Source organism: Maylandia zebra, linkage group LG6 (assembly GCF_041146795.1).
Source record: "Maylandia zebra isolate NMK-2024a linkage group LG6, Mzebra_GT3a, whole genome shotgun sequence".
Classification (NCBI taxonomy): domain Eukaryota; kingdom Metazoa; phylum Chordata; class Actinopteri; order Cichliformes; family Cichlidae; genus Maylandia; species Maylandia zebra.
The window spans coordinates 24,295,035-24,318,535 of NC_135172.1; the positions used below are offsets into that span (position 1 = coordinate 24,295,035).

Here is a 23,501-nt window from a genome sequence, read left to right on the forward strand (position 1 = left end):
AGTGACAGAAGGCCATCTTTCATTTACGCTCGTACAAGCTAAGTCAACAGTTTCCAAAAAGACACCCTTAACAGACTAATGCACACAGGAGAAGTCCAACATCTTCTTTCAGGTGCATCTCAGGTAAAGACTTAAGATGTCAGTGGACGTAAGATCACAGCACACCCTGTTCTCATACTATTGACAAATCCATCACACAGATATTGTGCAGAGAGGGAGGACTTTGCACTCAATATGGTAAGCCCACTTAGTCCATCACAAAGTGTTCAGTAGCTCCTGATGATTGCCCTTGGAGGCAAGATAATAGGCACTAGCAAGGTATAAAGAGGGAAATGTGGCTAAGAATGACTGGAGGGTGTCATGAATGATGCCCACTGTGTTTTTCTGCAACATCAGATTTCTGATCAGCACCCCCCCATACGTCTCAGTTAACAGAAGAGCGCCCACACAGGGCCACCAGCGACAACAAAACAACTTGAAGAATGTAAATTAAACATACCTGCAGATGCTTTTTTTTTTTAAAAACTGTGAGTCACTGTGTCTGTGTGCGTGGAAAGGGGGGGGGGGGGGTGCATGCGGGGGGAGAAGTGGGGGTTGGTTGGTCTGCAGGCCCCAGCAGGCAGAGTGAATAATTAAGTAAGCGAAGCAGAGTACCAAGCTGGGTGTTTTGTTACCCCCACTCTCACTCAGCACAAGCATACAGCATTAGATAACCCCATCTATCCACGTGTGTGTGCGTGCATGTGCAGTTGGCTACTTTAGATGATTCGACCATTTGATACCTACAAAAGCCTCTTGCTGCTTGGTAACAATTCCAGACAGAAAGCCTATACATCCCCTATCACACTGAGACTGGCTGCATCAACTGCTGCAATCAGCATCAGCCTTGTCTGGGCTCAAAAACATGAATCGCATGCGCTCCTCTGTTCAATACTGCTGCACAGTGGCATCGAGGGCATGTAACAGTTTATAACGATATGATTTTGTTTTTCTTATTCTTGTATATTTTAGTTTGGCGAGAAATTATATGCGACACTGTAGGAAGCGCGGGAAAAAAGTTTCAGTCATCTCTGCAAACAAAATATGCTTTTTTTATTCAGCATTAGCATTTTGTTTACAATCTATTTACAACATGGACACACATGACAGAACAAGTGAGGACTTTTTTTTTTTTTTTGCCTAGATTTAAAATGAAAGTAAAATAATGTCGAACCAACTACAGTGAAGTGAGGACAGGTAAGGATGGCGCAAAAGACGGCAGAATACACAAGGAATTAAAGAGAAAGACAAAGATGTGGACAAAGGGAACAAGCTAGTACACTACAGAAAACAGAGCAATGATCAGTTATTCAAGCAGGTAAAATATAGACATCACGAGAACAGATACACTCGACTTTATATTTACTGAAACATAAAGTTGGGACATTTAAGTATGTAGGGTACAACATTATTAATACTGAAAAACTAAAAAAACTAAAAAAACAAAAAAAACAACCATCTTTACAAACATTTCTCTTCAGATCCTGTTCATAGCTTGCGTAGCACTAGCAGGCCCATCAGCCATACCCACCATGGGCTGGGTTGGGCTGTGCAAGTGATGTTATAGCTCACAGAGAAAGGAAGGTCATAAAACTTCTCTGAAATATTTTAAAGTATTTGTGAACATTTTGTTCTTAACAACGTTGACTAGGTTAAATGTTCCGTTGCCATTACATTAAGGTTGTTGTTGTTGGTAAACAGTCCCTCTGCTATGATTCCATCCATTAAAAAAAGGTAGAAGAACAAGAAGAAGCACAGTATGTGTAGCTTGGTAGTTTGATAAATCAACTAAAGATCCCACGTTCGTGATTTTTTTTTCTTCTCCTATGCCTACGAGCACCTTCTAAAATACAAATTAGAAGGATAATGAAACCCTGCAGACTCTAAAGATGATCTTCGACTGGCCTTGTACTTTGAACTCAGCAAAAGAGAATTTCCCCACAGGGACAGTTATCACTTTGACACATCATTATTCATTGTAAATGAGGGGTTTATTTCTATAGTTTGAACTATGTCAATCCTTTTTTCCCTTTTAAATACCTCTCTGTTACCTGTATTTACAATTAGCAGGCACAGTGGCAAAAATTAAGAGTAGAAATAGTGACAACAGTTAGGTCATATACAGTCATGGCCAGAGTTTTGGATAGTTTTGACTTGACTCTTCAAGATTCAGCTCAAGTGCAGTTATTGAATCATCAAAGGGTTAAACAAAAATACTGCATGAACAACTAAAGAATTAAAACCTTTTTTTCCAATGCAGTTTCTTATTTTCAAGATCTCAGATATAATTGAAAAGACCGGGTGAGTTTTTTTTTTTTTGTTGTTGTTCCTCTTCCCATAAATTTAGCAGGTAAAATAGATTTCAAGCATGGAATTTGCATTTGGAAATCATAGCTGTGAAATGAGGTCAAAAGGAATCTCAATAAAACTGAAACAGACCTCATTCAAGGTCCCAAAACAAAGCAAATTCATTAGATACACAAAGAAAAACCAGGGTTTTGGTGAAGAGGAAAATAAGCCTGGATGCTAAATGAAGGCAACAGGTGTATGATCCCAGGATCCTTTATACAATAAAAACACCAAAACCAGAAGAAACCAACCAAACTTCATAAAAGCTATTAGAAAAGTCAGACCACTTCTGGAATTGCACTCTTCAACAGGTTGAAACTTAGAGCGGACCATGTCCAGAATGATGGAAAGAAAAAAAAGATACACGATATTTGGGACAACTCACAATCAATAACATAACACGGTAAGGCCAATATAATGAATGGGCTTGAGTGGTTTCAAGTGGCTCTGGGTCACTAGTATTTACTGATGATGGGACAGTCTAAAGTCAACAGATCGATACTTTCTGCTCATATTTAGCCAAATGCAGCAAAGCTGACTGGGTAACTGTTCAGACGGACAATGACCGAAAGCATGTTGTGAAATGAACCCAGTTTTTGAAGTTAATGACCTGGAATATTGTGCAATCACTGAAGCGGCCCTCTGATCTCAACCTGATTAAGCTGCATTTCACTTCCAAAGCAAACCTAAAGACTGAAGACAATAACTGAAAAAAAACCTTAGACATGTCCATGGGTTCTAGGCATCAGTAGTTACTGAGTGCAAGTAATTTTTAACCCTTTATTAAAAGAATGACTATTTTATTTACCAATTATATTTGAGCCCGAGAAAACAGGCTTAAACTGTTGTACTTCGACAGTTAATGCAGCGTTTTTGTTCGGACCCCTGAATTAAAACAAAGCCTCCACTTGAACTGATATTGATATTTTGATATTGTGAGTGCCACTGTTCAAACACCACACGTGAACCACATCTGTTGTGCTTCATTCATGCACCCATCCTAGTCCAGAACAACCACACACACGTATTCAAGCACACTGCGTACCCATAAATCTGTGTAACTGTGTACAGAATGTGAATAACTCACACTCAGAATTAATATAATTACAGAAGGTAAGTTTGCACATAAACCTCAACAGCATTTCTAAAAGATTTACAGAAGTGAAGCGCTGAGTGGAAATCTACCTGAACAGAATAATTTAAAAATATCTGTAACACATTAGAATTAAAACATTTATTAACAAATCATTAACAGCTGAATCATAGTTGAATGATGTACAAAGTGAAGTGTAGCACTGGAAATGACATCAAAAAATAGGAGAGAGAGATGAGGGCTGAAGAATTAAAATATGGGGCTGATGATGCAACTAATCATGAGTGTAAGTAATGCCCAGACTCCTCCCCTCACTACATGAGCTTAAGTAGCTTTCTGATCTTGCTTTGCCTGTTCATAATATTGTAATATCGTTACTGCAGAAAAAAAGAAAAAAAAAAAAAACATGATCACCTTTTCACAAGGACAAGCCACATAGAGTTCGGCAGAGTCGCTCTCTACCACAACAAAAGTCAGTCAAGAGATAATGCAAAGACCGCACAGCTAAGTGCAGTCACAAGTTGGCACCACCTTGTGAAAAGGGAAAACAGTGCATGAACAAACTGGCCAGCCTGAAGACAACAGTACATTCTGTGGATAATGCAATTAAAGAACACGCAGACTGGGCCATACTCACGCTGACTGCTGCCATCAGCTGTTTCTTTGTTTGTCTGTTTCACGAGTATGAAGGACAAGGGTGGAGTGCAGATGTGGGCTAAGGATTCGGAGTGTACATGGTGCTGTCACACCGACCGAGATATGAAATAAATTAAAAATAAGACGCGTTAAAAAGTCTGATCATTAAAATGCATTTGTACAGTAATAAATAGTTTTACCCTCTATTTACAGTTCACCAAACACTTCTGCAGTTAAAAACATTTAATGCTAAATCTTTCAAAAGCCATCTTAATTTGTTTTGTTTTGATTTTTCGAGGATGAGAGGGTTGGCGCTCAAGATTCCCCCTCTTCATCATCCTTCCACTGGTAAGGAAGGCAGGAAGACAGAGAACAGGCAGGAAAGAAGACGCACGGGTAGAAATAATGTCCCCAAATATGTCTTTCCTGTGTTTCATCCTCAAAGAATTCACAAATTTAATGATGTATTGCTGCACCTGCTGTTGTGGTTGTTAAAGTTTTTGTTAAATATACCTCATTACACACACACACACACATTCACCCATATTCACACACACACACAGATTTTGAGCACCCGATGTCTTGCTCTGTCCTCACACGACGCATTGTGTATCCTTTCCACAGCCTCTTGCTTGTTCTGAGTAGCAGTTGCCACTAGACGCAGACCTAAGAACAGCCTTCTTTCCAAACTTTCATAAAACCAGTGAACCAAAAGCTAGAGCTGAGTCTGTAGGGCAACTTCTTCCTCATCCCTCCTAACCTTTCGAAGCATCAATTGATCTTCTTTTCATTTTTCAAGGAGCCGTTGCGTTTGTGTTTCCCATTGGCCATGTTCTCATTATGGCAATGTCCATTGGCCATGCTGCCATCATCTCTGACGTTATCGCCTCTGCTGTGGTCCCTGGACCTGCCCCTCAGCAATCGTGCCAACCGGCGTAGGGCAAAGACCGCAAGAGCCATGGCAGCCCCTACAGTAATGACCACATCCAGCAGGAAATACTGGTAGAGGGACACCTCATATACAGCTGAGCGCAGGTGGCTCGCACCGTTGTGACGGAGAATATAGCCGATCCAGTAAACAGCCCTGCTCACAGGGTGGCCTGGTTGATCTTTGTGAATATTGGAGAGATAACGGGCTTGCTGGCGGTACCTAGGTTGGTAGGTAGAGGAAAAGTGAGATGGCATAAAAAATGAGGAAGGAGATTTGTTGAACAAACACTGCAGTCACAACCAAATCAACATATAGCTTAAAATATGAAATATTATAGACACCCTAAATCACAATGACCTGATATCATGAAAGGTCACCAGGGGGTGTGCTACGACGCTAAGAAAAGCTCGAAGTCAGAGTTCCCTGTGTGGCTTTCTTTATCTTGCTAAATCACCATAGTAACTACTGTTGAACACATAACCTAGTCAGGAGGTTAGGTTCACCGAAAGAATCACCAATTCTCTCTTTTATTGCATGTTTTAAGAGCAATGTAAACTCTATGCAGGGAGAATGCGTGTGCAGGTTGTTAAAACATACTTTATGAAAAACACTAAATGAACTGTAGGTAGCAATGCCAGAATGTACATGTGCAGAAAATATAGAAATGTTTTTGTATTGTAGCTATTTTTGAATTGCAGCCACTAAAATACACACCAAGAATATCTGTTCAATCAATAAAGTTAACTGGCAACTAACTAAAGTGATTTCCACGCCTCCGATATTAGGCAGTAACATTTAATGTTTAAACGTATCCAATTAAAAGTTTCAGAGCTCTAATGTGTGGCTGTCATCTTAAAAATAAACAGCAGCACAGAGCGCTGTTGACAGTAATTAAACTGAATTAAAATGTTTATTTTACCACAGTGTGTTAAATCACCAGATTAACCGTTTTCTGCAGCATTAATCTCGTCTTAAATCGCAACAATTGCATTTTACTATTATTTTTTTAATGTTAATTAAAGATTTTTGTCAGGTTTTTTTAATCATCATCGGCACCATCAGATAACATTCACTCAGAGGGATCATTTTGTGCAGAACAGCAGTCACATGATCTGTGAAAAACGCCTTTTTATATGAATGGAGTCTCAAGCATAGAGCCCAGCCTACTTCATAATACCCGTTATCTCTGACTTGGGTTTTAGGTTTTAGGTAAGCTAAAACCTAAAAGCCTTTTATCAGATCTCACTGATAAAAGCAATAATACACAAAGCAGTACAAGACAAACTAACCTGGTGTCTGTGATGACGCTGCTCAGGGCTGTAAAGAGGTCTTCCTCTGTCATGTATTTCCAGTGCAACATGATTCCCATTCCTTTGGCTGCTACGCGCGTCATAGTATCATAATGGTCACCAAAAAGAGGTACACCCACCACCGGCACACCATGATACATGGCCTCATAGATGCTATTCAAGCCCCCATGGCTCAGGAACGCTCTTGTGTTAGCGTGACCTAGATGACAAGAAACAACAGGTGGTTTTTTGTATGTTATGCATAAAGTTTTTGGCGGGGCTGTTTTGCTAAGGTTAGAAACAGTTTAGAGAAAGTGAAACAGCAGCACATCAGGCATCATTCAAAAAGAAAACCAAAAAAAAAAAAAAAAAAAAAGGAAAACATTTTATGACCATGGCTTAGAGCAGTGGGTGACCATAACACCACAGAAAAACATACATTGTTATTTTTAATTTTATAATGCTTACTGTCCTAGTGTGTGTCCTGCAGGTAAAATGGCATTACATCGTCGCATAATCAAGTCCTTGCTGTCAGACTTTGAATGTGGCATATTCCTCATCCCTGTCAGGCACAATGAACCTGTGTGTATTCTTTCTAGTGAGGTTAATAAGTATGTGAAGAAGGGATCCATACTACACAAAACCTAGTGAGCCACACCCACAGGGTGAAACCAACAACTCCTGAGGGATGTGTAAAAACTTGTCATCAAGCAGTAGTACAAAAAATTTACGTTCTTACTTTTTTCAAGGTAAATATAATAACAGAAGAGTTCCTACAGTTTTTTAAAATCTTGTTTTTATTTTCTTTGAGTTTAGTTTCATTTAGTTTTCAGTGTGAGTTTACATCTTTCAGACTCATTTCTGTAATTTTAATGTTTTATATTTGATATTGTGAATTATTGTAATGGGGGCTCTTCATCAGATTAGAATTTAAGAAGGTCTGAACGGGTATTATAACACAAACGACACTTTGTGGAAACGGTTAACTCACATACATGTTAGTGTTACCGTTTCTAGGAAATGCACTGAGGTCTGCTCATATTTGTTAAATTTGACTAATCTTGCAAAGACAAGATCAAAATTACATGGTCTATATATTTTTAATTTATTTCTCGATGAACATGAACAATGATTTTTTAACTACATGTATTTTGATTTGCAGTTTTAGTTAACTAGAATCACCTCGATCTGAGTCGCAAACAAAATATGTTGATAAAAGAACTGGATGCTACGTTTTTTTTAATGATCTCATGTCCTTACCTAATAAGTCATTCTGAGGCATCCAATCAACAAGCTTGGTGTTGTTGCCAAGGTTACTGGGTGGCACGCCAGAGAATCTGAGGAGGAGGAAACAATGCAGAGGACAAACATTGAAGCAATTTATTTTAGTTTTGAGAAGAAAATCTTAAATTTAAGCCAATTGAGAAAAAAAAAAAAAATCTTGAGGTGCTTTAAGCAAAGTAACAATTTATTAGATTGAATAACGCACTTGCTAACACCTTGATAAAGTGTGACATTATTTTAAAGTGCTACCCAGACTTTACCAGTAAAAATCAAGTAAGAAAGTCCAAGTTTCTTCATACTACACAAGTGTTTGCATGTCACACTGTCTCTTGATTGCAGTTTTCAAATGCTAAATGAGGTCAGTAATATAGAGCACGGTTGGTAGAGCGTGGGGCCAGAAATAGTCTGTTTCCAACCACAGTGACTAACTCCGCACTGTGGTGCAGTGGCAAACAGTGTCGGTTGTGTAGCTCAAGCAGTCTAGTGCCACATCTACTAATTGCGATTCTTTCTGCTACAATGTATAATTTCTTAACACTTCTAAGACACTGGGGGGGGGAAATAATTAAAATTATGAAAATATAAAAGAACAAAAGGGGACTACTGAGTGTACAACGACACTCACTGCACAGGTTTTCACCTTGATTGCTAATGAACACTTAGTGATTAGTGTGAATTTCCACAATAATGTGCTCAGTCAAATTCTTTTTTTTTTTAAACAATGTAGTGTTTTAACACAAAGATTTGGATGTTTAGTCCTAAGAGATCAGAAGTTATCCATAAAGATTATGCGAGTTGTGTTCATCCCTCACATTATTGCGAGGATTAGTCTGCCAGACAAATCACAGTGACTAACTTTAAAAAACGATATAACCGACAAACTAAAGAGACAGTCTGGTCAATGCATTTTTTTAGCTGCTAAGAGCTGTGATATATGTAAATGAGGATAATAGTAAATGCCAGCCAGACAAGGTCATTTCGAAACTGTAAGAAAACGTATACACAAAATGAATCATGCACAAAATATAGAAAATCGTATCTTTTGAAAAATGAGACCGATACTACGGCAACAGTGAATCTACACTGACCTATATTAACAAATTTAGTTGTTACAATCCACCTGCCAACACCTTTAGCAGCACATGGTAACATTATCTTATTTCTGTTTTTTCCCACCCCTTTTTGTCCAGCCTCAAAAACCTTTTTGTTTACTTCGTCTTGGTTTACATTCTTTTACTGATAATCTTTTTCTCTTTGGCTTAATGTGTAACTTCCCCTGGATAATGAAAGGGCCCAGTCTTTGTTAATTTTGTTAAATGGTGCGAGTCCTATCGTCAGTTAACCATATCTAAGACAGAAGTACGCATACACAAGAGGTCACATTGTCTAAGGGTCAGATAGTGGAATGTATTTGTTCTCAAAAATATCTCGCAACAGTCACTGACTCTAAACTGAACTTTGAAGCAAACTGTGAAGCTGTGTGCACAAAAAGAGGCTATCATGTTTGAGGAAGCTCTGTCATCTCCACATTGATAAAACCCACTGATGATTTTATCATGCTTCTTTTGAATGTCTTTTGTCCTTTTCCTTTGTATCATATCTGTAATGAACAGAAACTCACTCAAATTGTTAAATTGTCTGATCTGTGAGCCACAGCTGAGCCCAGCACCCCTCTATACCCTGTATTTCCTCAGTATTTTGTATTATGCTTATCTGTTAGCTATGGTCCATGTTTGTATTGAAAAATGGAGAACAGAATACAAACACACACCTTTAATATCACGAAAAAACTCTAGGACTGACTCTCAGGTAATAAATCTACATCGTTTACCTCTATGCAAGTTTCTGTGTGCAAAGTGTAGAAGTAAATTACTGGTCACTAAAACACTTGTCAAGTGGTTTCTGGCTCTCTGTGATATCGCCAACTGATCAGGGGAGACATATTGCTTAACCAAAACGACATGAAATACACCAGTGATTTATTTATTCTGAACTTCTCTTTCACACTCGTGCTTCTTTGGGCCTCAATCAACTACTTTGTTGATAATGTTCGATCTAAAATTTCAAGTGTTGCCGATGCAGTTGCTTACATCATGGTAAAAAATCTAAATGTAGATACGCTTATTATGAGTTTTATAAATGCCTTTGGTTATCGTATATCAGGGAAAAAAAAAAAAAAACCACACACACTTCAGAAAATTTTTAACATACTTCTAGACTGACTGGAAATGTGGGTGTGTCTTTCTGGCACAGTACTGAACTGGTTTGAATCTAAGTAACAGGGAGAAGTTGTGTCAACTGGCAGTAGCACTTCAGTACAGACAAAAATGACATTACGATCCACAGCATGCTACTTCAAACTTAAATCATGGGAACCAAAAATTAATAAATAAAAGGAAAATTAAAAAGAAACAAGTTTGTAAAAAATTTCTTACTGTAATTATGCAACTTAAACACAAATCTGCAAACCATATCTCCAGGGGACTTTAAGCCATTACATAAACTTAATCAATGTTTACATGTGCAAAACAATATTTCTTAATTCAATGACAAAAACTAGCTATATGGATTACACCAGCTCGCAGTGGTTTTAAATCAGTGCCCCCCAAATCTGCAGTTGTGACAGGGATGTTAACTGGGCTTTTTTGTTCTGCACATTGTGCAACTTAAAAAGTAAATGTTAAAAAAAACTAAAAAAACAACACAACGTACAGTTGTACTTACTCTTGATCTATTGTTTTATGCAAAGCATTTAGAATTACCTTGAGGTTGAAAGCACCTAGACAAATGAACTTGATTTGCATCAACAAAAGCTGAAAAGCAAAAGTGCTTTTGTACTCACAGGTGTTTAAGTTCTTCTAAATGCCTGTGTATGTCTGCATGTAAGCGTCAATAGAAAATTTTTTATATACTTTTTTTTTTTAATGTCTTTGACATTGAAAATGTTAAGTGGTGGAAGCAAAACATTAAAATTAATTACCAGTACATATTTTTTCTGACTGACATTTCTGGCAAGAATCCCTTTGACTGTCTACAGCGCCCGAGACATAGAACAGTGATACATAAATTTTTTGTTGCAAAATTACATAAGCATTGCAAGTACCTATAGAGCTTCAAAGAACATCACCATCATTGATCGGGTGGAATTCCTTGCGGTTGTGCCACGTGACTTACTGCTTGGAACAGTATGTTTACTTAAATAACAAAAGTCTTTCCAATAAGCTGACATTTTCCTAGAGCCACAAGACATGCAAAGTTTACCGAGCAAGCCTACCTGAATTTTGCCACCACTTTATATGTACACAGCACATTTTAAAGGTAGTGTTTACAAACTAAAAACTGAAGCAAAACTCATTAACTTAATCATCTTAGGTCTCATGTTTATTTCTGGGGCACCCTGACCTCCAAGACAGAAAAAAAATAATACTTAGAATTTCTTGGTTCATTTTAAATATATCAAAAATAAAACAATTCCGTTGCATTTTATTTTGAATTTAAAATTCATTACTTAAATACCATTTTCAGTTCTCTTCTTGGTCGGCAATAAAGAAAATAATGCACTCGACTCAAAAATATGCAGATCATGCCACTGACTAAATACTCGTGTGTTTTTTGTGTGGGGAGGCATTTCCGCAAATTCAGCATATGCATGCTACATTATGACTCCCATCTGTCCATCTCTGTCTGCTTCCCTCCCCAGCCCAAACTCTTTCATCTGTCTTTAACAAAGCACCAATTCACCGTCCTGCCCATCAAAGCCTACATTCATGGAGCCAATTATCAATGACACAATTCATTTGGCTGGCTCCCTGATACCGTCATCAGCCTTCTTCCTTTTTAACCTCTTAGTTTAGAAGGGAAACTAAAAGCTGCATTAACATACAATATCGCATAACTGTTGCCCTTTAAAAGAGGATCTTGTTTGTTCTCTACTGTGATGAGATTCCTGTATAAAAAGCCTGATTATCATACCATGAAAAATTAGGGAAGTGAAAATAGGGAATGTGTTTCATTTTACTATACGCAACAAAAGAGATGAATCCGTATCATAAAATGTTGCACACATAAACACAACCCGCATTTTTTTTTTTTTTTTTTAAATAGTCATCAAGGTAATATTGCAACCACAATGGAATCATCTGAGGTCCCTCCACCCAGTTTTTACAACAGTCAATTCTTGCAGTTTAACATTGCATGGGTAAGTTCACTTGTTCCTCTTTACCACCTCTCTCACCAAAACTAAATAAAAGACGTCACGCATATGTACGATGGCCTCATTTTACTAAGACACAGAAGGTCAGTAAGCTAACACGAATAAACTGGCACACGGCAAGAACAAAGGAGTCCTATTTCGCCTTGAGCTTTAGCGATCTGTTTAATCTGTATTTTCCAAAAGAAAAGAAAACAATCCCAATAAGATAATCAGTAAAGTCAGCACAGAGGTCTTTTTTTTTAATTATTTATTTATTTATTAGTGACTCTGAAATTTATCCTTGCACTTCTTGCCTTTTCTTTTTCACCACGTGTGGGATTTAAACGTGTGATGATAGTATACAAAGGCCAACTCGAGAGAAAAGGAATGGCACAATGTGGTATTATCTCTTTTTAAGACTTAAGTGTTACAATAAAATGAAGACTGATCACTGAAATATCTGTACTTGCAGTCCGAACACAAAAAACATGACAAGAAAACCTAAATCTCTGACCTAAAACCTAATAAAGACAGCATGCAGTGACATACCTGCATTTACACAGAGGAAAACATAATGGAAGGTTAACAGTTCACTTGCATGACATCACTGGAAACTGTGTAGTCAGGCCTCTACAAACTAGCTGCCAACCCTCTACATGCAGGTGCCTGTTCTGCATTATATACCCATCAGTGTAATGTTAAGTGTATCTACTGCAAATCAGTACTTTGCTCCTGGATTCACATTACACAAAAAAAAAGTATTATTATGTGATAAAATTTCCTTAAACCAAATAGTTATCCTTTATCCCATATTTAGTTAAAATATCCATAGAAATGTGGGTCAATGTGGTAAATGAATGGCAAGCTTTTCAAATATACCTGTTAATGATTAAAAGGTTGATGGATGGTTTTAATGTAACATTAAACTACTACCTCTCGTTATTAATTAATCCAGAAAGCAGTAAACAGAACTGAATATGCTGCAAATGCAGTTCTGCGGCTAAAAGTGAAGTAGCTCCTGTCGTGTCACATGGTCATATATTGTCTGCACCTCATTCACATATGCAAAAGTGTGTTTATCAGAGCAGTACTCGGGCTGAATTACTTGTGGCTAAATTTAGAAAGGAAAAAAAATTGCAAAGGTACTTCCATCCTTAAACTATAAAGTCACTGTCAACTGATCAAGTTTTACTGTGGCACGAACAAGTTTCAGCATTCATGGCGCAATTTTATTTGATCTACCAGATGACCTCTAGTAAAAAATGTTATGTCTCTTTCTTATGGTGGAGTAATGGCCACTGACCTTAACAGAGGCAAGTGAGGCCTAAAGTTCTTTGGATGTTGTTCTGGGGTCTTTTGTGACCTCTTAGATGAGTCGTTGCTCCGTTCTTGTAATTTTGGTCGGCCTGAGAAGGTTCACCATTGTTCCATGTTTCCACCATTTGTGGATAATGACTCTCACTGTGGTTTGCTGGAGTCCCACAGCTTTAGAAATGGCTTCATAACCTTTTCCAGACTGAGAGATCCCAATTACTTTGTTTCCCATTTGTTCCTGAATTAACCTTTGAGAATGTTTTGGTCTACTCCACTTTATCAGGCAGGTTTTATTTAAATCATTTCGAGATTATCGAGAACAGGTGTGGCTTTCCGAACATGTGATACACAGCAGTTAATTTATATCATAACACCTTTATTTAGAAACTACGTTAACTTGCGTTATCTTTGTCTAATATTTAAATTTGGTTGATGATCTGAAGCATTTAAGTGAGACAAACATACAGAAACACAGAAAATCAGGAAGAGCGCATACACGTTTTACCACCACTGCAGGTTTCTCCATAAAACACAACAAACAACCAAAAAAAGAAACAGAAAAGAAAAAAAAATGCCTAGTGGAAGACTGTTGTTAATTTTAGGTTTTAGAAAGTTCTATTCACATCTTTTAAATTGAAAGTAGATTCTTTACCTCCAGATAACACGTTGGGGCAGTCTGGCAAGGGCACCTGCTAGTTTGTGAGCAATGTCACTGGAAAGGTACTTTACGCCGGCTCCAAATGACACAACTACAAAGCCGTGCTCTTCTGTGTCTTTCACCCAGTCTTCAAAACCCTGTAGGAACATGAGAAAAAAAGACCAGGGAGGGATAAAGTACAGCTTTAAAAAAAAGAAAGAAAAAAAAAACATGTATTTCATATTTGAAAGTGCTTCAATTTACAATTTAACTCAGGATTTTCTTTTAGAGCCTTAAGAACAAATACATGACATCAGCGTCAATAAAGCATGACTAAGTCACATAAACTCTAAACACTGTTTTAGTTATCTGCGAAGGTTTGCAGTCACGCCTATGTGACGATAGCATTTATTGTACTGACATAGCAGAGTTTATTGTGCACATCCATTTTGACAGGTTTGCATATAAATGTAGGATGACAGTATAAGACTGAATAAATGCTACAATCTAACTTTAATATGAAAACGCAGTACACTAAACTACTTTTTTAATAATGTTAGAACAACCGGTAATCATGTCTGAAGGCTGATAAGTACAGAGGCTCTAAAACCCAATAACATATTCCAGCCTGAAAACTCTGTAGAGATGCATCTAAGCTCAGATCCTTTGATTTTTAGAATGAAATTATATGTTAATTAACAAAAAACTTAATACTCTACAACCTCAACCATTTAGTATCAACTTTGTACTACTGTCAGATTTTTCTGTGTATGAGCTGTTGATATAGGTGCAATCAAAAAACATTAGTCATTCCTGATCATCAGCAACCAAGCCCAGAAAAACTGACGCTAAATAACATTCAATATGTACACAAGTCTTTTATAACACATTTTCACCTATTCAAAATATAAACTCACATAGATGGTAATATACGTAAAGGCCAGTTAGCAACCACAGGCAATCACCAATTGCAAGGAACAAATGTATATTCCTAAATGGTCAGGAGGGTTGCTGCCTGTCACGGTGAAAATGATAACTGCTAAAGCTCCAAAGAGACAGAATCAGTTACCACCTGACAACCACGGGTCAGTGGGAGAAAAAAACAAAAGTGGATTCTCCAACTGGTTGGCAAGTAGATGCTAAAGCAGGCTTACATTTTAGTTTGAAATTCTAAGGTTTGATATATTTAAAGTTTCTAAGAAAAACAGGACTTCTTGTTGCTCGAAGAAAACTCAGCAGAGGCCTCTATCAAGAAGCAATGTCACAGATCCCTTTCAAGAGATCGCTTCATTTGAATTGCCTTTACTGGAAGCAACCCTGGTGCCTACAGTTGGCCATGTAGGAGAGTGAAATCACCAGGGTAACAATAAATTTGAGTATAGTTATCCATAATGGTGGACTGGAGCAGACGTCATTAACCCATGAATGTTTGTTTTTGAGCACTTCTGTATTATTTAAAGCCAAGTTGGGTATTTCTGTGCTCCAAGTTATAATTACTAATTGAATGTTTAACAGTCTTTGCAAGTTTGAGGCTGGCAAGGTATAGTATTATCTCTATGAGTTACAACAAGGTTAAAACATTACCTTTTATGGTATCATTTTCCAAGTAAAGCCTTTTTACAAAAAAACAAAGCAAAAAAAACAACAACTTTTGAGTACTATTGATGTGTTGAACCTAAGATTCTAGCTATCCTAATTAGAGACCATCCAATACCTTAAATGCTCGCTCTATTCAAATAAAAGATGTAAAACTATCAGCACAACAACTGAAATAACAGAACTCACGGGTTCCTACAAACTACACTAAGAAAATTATAACCACAAATCTACATATAAATCCAATACCATACGCTTTTAAAGCACTCTTCCTGTAAAAAACGAGGAGTCGTCCATGAGCAAACCTGCAACATGGAACACTCTGCCATGTGGTGCTGTTTTTTGGGGGGTGTTTTTCTTTTTTTAGTAACAGCCTGCCATTACTTGGACTACAGTGCTTCTCAACAGGCACTTGAAAGAAGAAATCATGACAAACAGTCATTTGAGTTTGGGTTTGCTAGGGTTGGATGACTGGACTAATCTATGTTGGCTGTTTGCAGTTGTTTTTTTGTCTGTGATTGTTGTCATTTTATTTTGCTAATTTAGTTGTCTGAGAATTTCAGTTGGTAGGTAATTAATTTTAAAAAGATGTGAAGTCTCCTTTTAGGTTGTGTTGAGCTAGAGCTGAGAGTTGACAGTTATTGAGATTCTTAGCAATATTATAAGGAAAAGTCATACAAGAAGACCTTAAATGTCAACAAGTCTGTGTACTTTAGCATCATATGTTATGCCCAGCTTTTTATTAATTTACAGGCATTTACACATCTCTAAAAATATATTTGCTCTTACAGGTTGTTGAAAGGACAACAGGCAGTTGGATATAAACCCAACCCTGGGGCGTGTCCTGATGTGCACTTAAGAAACCATTAGTTTGTCCAATAGTAAAATATATTTTTGTAAAAGTGAGGATGGACTGACTAACAGTGGTTGGGGACCGATCAGGGAGCAGCCATGTTGGAGAGACAGGATTGCCGGACAAGTAGGGAGAGAGGGAGGCTAACGGTCCAGCTGCAGGAGCTAAGGCTGCCCTGGCACAGAGCAGCTTCACGGGCACACTGGGCTCTGTGTCCCAGCAGCATACCCCCTACTGTCCCTACAACACGGCCTTAGTGACCCCATAAAAGAGTCTCAGTGTCCCCAGAGTTAGGGTTAGAACAATGACCTCGTTCTCCCTCCACTTCCATTATAACCCTCCACACAACACTGCACAATACTCCCTATTGGCTGGTGTGGCATTCCTAAAACCCTCCGCAGCAGATACCGACAGCCCGCGCTCGCAATGTCCAAACGCTGGACTAACCCCCCCATCACTACCCGCCTCTCCTCAACACCCTTCCCCCTTTTGCTCAAAATCTGCCGTGTACATTGAACCTAAACCAATCATCACACCAGACTTTTCTAGAAAGGGTCACTTTGTAGCACATTGTGATTAGAAAATATCACAAGTGATAAAAAACAATAGATAATGGAAACTAGCTAGTGTGAATAACAGCAAACTGTGAAGACATAAAGACGAAGTCGTTTCAAGAGATAAAAGTGCAGAAAAACAATTCATTAACTAGAGATGTGTGAATTTGATTAAAATTCAAGAGGAACGTTGCAGCCAAGCTTTTGCAAGTTCCCAAAGGGTTGTTTTTCAACAAGTGGTTAATTACTCGGCAACTATTTTGGAAAAAAAAAAAAGCCAACATTTTATTGGCTCCAAATTCTCGTGTGACGATTTCATTTTTATCTTATGACTGGCTATAAGAAACATGGATTAGCCATTATTTTCTACTTAATGATACTACAGTTTAACAGATTAGGGCCTTTTCTGAAAAAGGGCTGCGTCTTTGATTAACTCTGAATAATTCAGTGACAAAAGAGAAACAGTTTGCAGAATGGATTTAGGCTAAAGAATGGAAAAAAATAAGGAGTATGTCCTTTCTCATGCCTTTATAATACCTCTCATAACTCTTCAGGGTTCTCAAACACAGACCACACCCATAACAAAATTTACTGTATTAATCTAATTATACTAATATACTAATATTAGTATAATACTTAGAAAAACAATGCAGCTTCCCATTCTGACCAATAAAGACACATATTTGCATAATGACCTGTTTCAACTCTGTTCCCATGAGCCAGCTGTACTACAGTGCTTCTGTCACCAGTGCATAAGAGCGCTCATTTTATGCTCAGGCTCCTATAGAGGCCTCTGTGAGCACTAGATGCAGATGCATTCATGAAATGTAGGCTCCATTGTTCAGATCTTGAAATGAATAAGCCTATCTCAAATACAAGTTTAGCATTGGGCCTGAGTACAAGAGAATAGGACATGTAAAGGCGTGAGGTGACACACCTGAAAATTTGAATGCAATAATTGTTGGATTTTTAACATTTGCTGCTTTCTTATGATACTGTCAGCAGTGTTTCATATGAAGGATAAGGACTGATTCAAGACTATGGTCACATTTGTATCAATGTATCAAAATACCTTGCTGTGCGAGCTGTTTAAATGCTGCATTAGCCAAAAGGAGACTGCACAAGTTCTCTTGGACATGACAAAATAGAACAACCCTCATAATAAGCTCGTCAGCTTTGTGTCCCTTTTGGTACCGACCTGTGGCAGTGGGCTGGGAGGCTTGGTGAGGATGCCACCTATGTACACCACATGTGGAAGGGTGGGTCTGGGGAATTCCAGAGCCATGTCAGTGCACAGCATCCACAGCCGGCTTCCCTGCACCAAGTCAGCCATGGCCACTTGAGGCTTTACTCCGTGTTTCTTCATAATCCGGTCATACTTGGGCAGTGCGATGTAATGGACTCCAAAGCGCTGTACGAGGTAAACAGCTGTGTTTGCAATCCTCTGCATCAAGGACATGCGGTCGGTCAGCAGCGAGTTGAATTCCGGTACGTATGATAACGGGGCCGGGGCTCCAACCTCTGCAGGGTACCACAGGCCAGTGCTGAAAACAGCATATTGCACACCCAGGATATGCGCAATCACAAAACCGCACATTTCATTGGGGTCCACTAGCAGCAGGTCAAACTTGGCCTCTTTCAGCCGATTCATTACTTCAGTATTGCCAACGACAGCATCGCAGTTCTGAGAGTAGTGGTCAAGAATGTCAAACAGTTCGAGAAATGTCAGGCGGCCTGAGAAGATGTTGGTGACTTTGGATTGGAGAAAATTGTCAGCTGTGGTGCTGTTAAAGATCCCTTGATAGCGCTGTAAATGGTAGTGAGGAGAGGGCGGGACCTCACGACCCTCTGAAACTAGAAAATGGGTCTCGTGGCCCTCCTTGTGTAGAGCTGTTGCCAGCGTTTTGAAGATGTAGAGGTGCGATTCAAACATGATGGGTGGGACCACAATCACTTTAGCGGCTCTTGTCGTACTGGGACTCCATGTGAGGAGGCCCAGGAGGAGTAGGAGTGATGAGGGTAGTAGCATGGCTGAAACAATAATAATAATAAAAAGAGCAATATTAGGATTACAGCTGCAAAATACACAGTACAGACATTCCAATGCAATATTATAATACAGATACAGATCACCGTTTATCCAAAAGCAATGCATCATAAAACTTTGTTTACTAGGAGTTACTTGTCTGTGTGCTTTGCACCTTCAAGGAGGAGGCTGATGGAAAATTACTAATTAGACGAGTTTATTTAGTTGAGATAAACCTTTATCTCTATCAGCAGAGCATGATTCAGAGAGTTGAAACTCTTATTTCCTGTTCATTGAACTTCAAGCCTGGAAATGAATTCTGCTGTATAAATTTTCTTTCAGTTCTCTAATACATACAAATCCATATGAAGAAATTACAAGGTCTCAGCTTTTGTGCAGTTTCATTTTTCTGGCATCAAAACATTACATTTCCTTATCAACTTCTTCTTTCTTCTGACGTACTTCGATTCCACCGCTCCATTTCTAATCACCCTGTGCGCAATTGTCGCTGACATGGTGTGGGTAGCACCAACGTCATTCTGAACCTCCAGCCGCCCTATTCACAAATACAAACACAAAGAACTATTATTGAGCCTCCATTTCATAGCCTGTGCCCTATATGCCTACACCCATTCTCTTGCTCTCTCTCTTGGCCCCTCTCATTTGGATTAATGATTAACAGTGAAAGCCTTTTTATGGAGGGTCGTCCACTACGCGGGTTACATTTATCTACAGTGCCTAACCCATAAGTTGCTACAGTTAGCTGTGTGGTGATGACATCCAACGGAAATGTATGGGTGCTATTTAAATACCTATAGATGAATATAGAAAGTTGTATGTTGGTCTGGAAGCCTTTCAAGGGTGAGCCATTTATGATATCCTCTCTGCCCCACAATACATCTCCTACATTTTGTTTTGTCATGGCACAAGTAATATCTCCCGATTGTATTACAATTGCACCTGTTGATTCTGCTCGCCTTATAGCATTCAATCATAATAGGAAGACACTTGTTTAATCACAATATGGAGTTTCTCTCTTCAAGGCAAGGTATGAAGAGGACTAAAGGATGTCACCATTTTGCATTAAAATAGCCTCAGCATGTTGTTACAGACACTTCTCAGCACAGACTGTTGATGGTAACTATAGAAACCAGCCAATGTCTACTGAGGACTAAGATGCGTCATGACTTAGGTTACCAACAATGGAGTCTGGTTACCGTGTGTGCAGGGACAGCTGAGGAAGTGATCTGGATTCAGAGAATTGAAGGATATAATATTATGGGATTATATGGATGGAGACAAAATGAGATGGGGAAGATTAGAGCAAACCTTGGGAAGACAGCTATTGTAGTTTGTAAGATAATAGTCAGCAGGGGAATGCTGGGAGATAAATCAGTGTAATGTTGATACTTTTGATATTGTGCGATTCATCTTACGAGCTAAGCCGCTGTTAAAATATACAAAGGTAATCAGACAAATGTGATGTAGGCAGTAATGGCTGCATTTTCCAAATCTACAATTAACGTCTTAGTCTGCCCATGCAGGATACTCATTTCCTTTAGATTTACATGATAATTAACAATGATTAATAAACTATTAAGCTTAACGAGATAAACTTTGTACAGTGTTTAACAAGTTTATTAGTCCACCACCCAATGTAAGGCTTATGCCACAGCTGCTCTAAATTAACAGTATTGGTCATTTAAAGAAAAATCTAAATTTAATGTATCTGCAACAGTTAATCTTCCACAACACACCACCTCTTTAATCAAAAAGATAGAGACTCCGTTTTTTGTTTTGATGAAGATGCTAAATTACAGTTATTTAACAGGAAAAAAATGGTTTCAGTCGTTGAATATGATGCATGATCAATATCTGACAGCTCAGACATACAAAATATTTCTTAAAACAAAAAAAAACTAAGCATAACAACTCTTCTGCACAATAATTTGTATTTTTTTTATTCAAAATCAACACAAAAGTAACTGAGAAAGAAAGTATTTAATAGTTTTTGAGGGGGGGACTTTAACTATGTGATTATCTTAAAATTAGTCTTCCATTCAGGTTCCCTGTTTTGTAGCATTTTCTGCACACATAATGTCTTATGCATTACTAAAAATCAAACCAAGTATAGTTTTGGCAGGAAGCACTTTTATCCAATCAGTGCCACAATGTGGTAATTATACCGTGATTAACACTCTCTAATGCAGACTAACGTTTTCGGGATGTAACACAGCAGGAGGCCCCTTGCTGTTTCCACAGTGGGGGCTCATTAGTTCAATTCACCCTGGTGAGAGCGGAGAAGTGACGTCCAAGAGCTGATATTAAGTCAAACACAAGTCAGCCTTTAGCTATTTATTTTTGGCTCATATCTCTCAAGTGAAGCAAGATAAACTGGTCTTAGGTTTATTTGCTGCAAAAAAAAAAAAAGAAAAAAAAAAAAAGAACCCAGCTGAGGACCTTGAAGGGCAAGACTGGCTAGCCTGAGGTAATAACGCTTGAATTTTAGAAAAATCAAAGAAAAAACAATCTAAAAGATTAAATGGGTTCAGACATCCAGATGATGGTAGCTTTGAAGTCCTATTGCTCGGCTAGCTGGTGACTACTGGCGGAAGACGGCTTCGTAACCTGCTGAAAGGTGTGATGCAATCCTTTTCTTTTAAATCATGCCCGAGGTTAAACCCTCATAATGAAATTTGACATAGCAACACGTATCTGGGCCTAGTGGCTGCATACAAGTGTCATCAGCAAAAAAAAATGCAAGTGCACATATGTGTGAAAAGTTATAACAGGTCGAGTATATAAAAGGTTAGTTGAAATTCTGTGATATCTGGAAACAATACTTTGTACTGTTAACTCTAAGATGGAAGGTGATGCAAGAGCACTTCACAGATAAGTAAAGGTCAAGAGCCTTTAGATCTGCTCAGGGACAACGTGTTCTCCACTGACAAAGGGAAAAATCACAGCTTTTTGTCCAGTATAAGGTATTTTCCCCTCACCTTTACCTTGATTCTGAACACGCGACTACCCTTACTGCTCCCTCCCTTTCATCATGATTATGGCACTGCTACACGAGAACAGGTCAGACAGGCTCCGTCTTTTAAAACATTATGTCAGCAAATAAACAAAGACAGAGCGAATGAGTTTACAGTGATGGTATCTCATTAATGTGAACTACAGATAAGGAAGCACCAATCAATGTGGTCAGACATGGTCTGTCTTTTTCAAGAGATAAACATTGTGTCAGGAAATAAAGAAGGATAAAATAAAAAGGAGACTGGGATAAAGCCAATGTGTTCCAGCAACCGAGGTGAACCAGAAATAAGAAAGAAGTGATGAATGTGATAGTGATGGCATTAAATTCCCCTATTTGCTTAAAAATATTATCAATGGGGAAACAAAATAGGATTGGCCCTAAGTAAGTGGGAACACAGTTTGTTAAGTAAGGCAGGCTGTCACAGTCTAGGAGGGATATCCTTTTATCCCTTATAATAAGGGTAAGATTTGAGCAAAGGCACACGTCATAACACAAACCAACAGTCTGACTGTTAAATCAATACCGCAAAGAATTTCTGAGGACGAAATTCATCCCAATCGAAATTCAAGTTGGACTTACTTTGGTCTGTTTAGCAGTGACTGTCACACACGCACGAGTGACATAACTACCTCTGGCCTGACAGAGACTGAGCAGTCAAGAAAAAGAAAAATGTCAGGTGATCACTTTGCGTCGGAGGAACAGGACTGGCTTAACAGGTGCTCTGATGTTGACCCTCCCACAAGGAAAAAAAAAGTCACAGAGAATCGCCGTCTTTACGCCTGGTATTGAAATACCTTAGCTTAAGGTCATATAAGACAGTCCACTGGACACGTGATATTAAACTGTAAACTCTAAACATCTGTAATGGAACGTAAAAGTCCGGCCAACAGATTTGATATCATGTGTGATAAGTAAGCTAACCAAAAAAAAAAACCCCCCAAAAAAAACAAACACCAATGTAGTAGTGGTCGTGTTTGCCTATTTCTACAGGTCTTTATATGTTTTATAGCTCTCTCTATATATATATCGATCATAGCTTAAGTCATGGGTGAAAAGGTTAATCCTTCAAGTCAAGAAGGGCAAAAATCCAGGGACCAAAAATTATATTTTTATGAGGAAAAATGTATGAATAAAGCTGCGCACGCACACACACACACACACACATATATATATCCAACTCTGCAAAATGGATCAGCTTTTAAATTTAAGGAAAAAATGCGAAACAATGATTCTCGGCTAAAGAAAGACATTTTCGGCGTGGATATTTCGCAAGGGACGTGAACACAGCATAAGATAGCAACCTGACTACACCTGCACCTCGAGGGGGATGGGACAGCCGGCTGAGCTTTAAAAGAAAAGGTAAGAAAGTAGCCTGTAACCTGTCATCTTCATCAATATCAGCCACCTGTATGAAAAAATAAAACTGCCAAGTTTTATGGGCGAACCAGGTAAAAGCACCTGTTGACTAAAAGTTCGCCTGGGTTGGCCTTACCTGGGGACTTCAGTGTAGTTCGGGAGAAATTAAAGGTGAAACTGCAGCAGTCTCGATTTTCCTGAAGAGAATTTTACGCGTCGTGTAGAAACAACGCAAAAGGTAGTCAGTAAAACACGTCCCCCGGCAACCGAGAAGGAGCGGAGGGAGCATTAAACTCACAGTCCCACACAGGAGTG

General features: G+C 38.5%; 1 protein-coding gene across 1 annotated transcript; it reads right to left on the reverse strand.

The window, feature by feature from the left end:
- Window positions 1–1,069: 1,069 nt before the first annotated feature.
- On the reverse strand, window positions 1,070–23,501 carry ugt8 (UDP glycosyltransferase 8). Its single transcript, XM_014413363.4, has 6 exons — window positions 23,323–23,501; window positions 17,966–18,798; window positions 13,780–13,922; window positions 7,598–7,674; window positions 6,338–6,557; window positions 1,070–5,267 (listed from the first exon to the last, which is right to left on the reverse strand). The coding sequence occupies exons 2-6, from the start codon at window positions 18,794–18,796 to the stop codon at window positions 4,889–4,891; spliced, it is 1,650 nt and encodes a 549-aa protein (XP_014268849.1). The 5' UTR covers window positions 18,797–18,798; window positions 23,323–23,501; the 3' UTR covers window positions 1,070–4,888.

Coding starts and splice junctions, on each gene's coding strand:
- ugt8 (XM_014413363.4), bottom strand. CDS start 18,796: ATGCTACTACCCTCATCACTCCTACTCCTCCTGGGCCTCCTCACATGG. Junction 7,675..13,779: donor CCCCAACGTGTTATCTGGAG/GTAAAGAATCTA, acceptor CCTCCTCCTCAG/ATTCTCTGGCGTGCCACCCA. Junction 5,268..6,337: donor AGCGTCATCACAGACACCAG/GTTAGTTTGTCT, acceptor CTACCAACCTAG/GTACCGCCAGCAAGCCCGTT.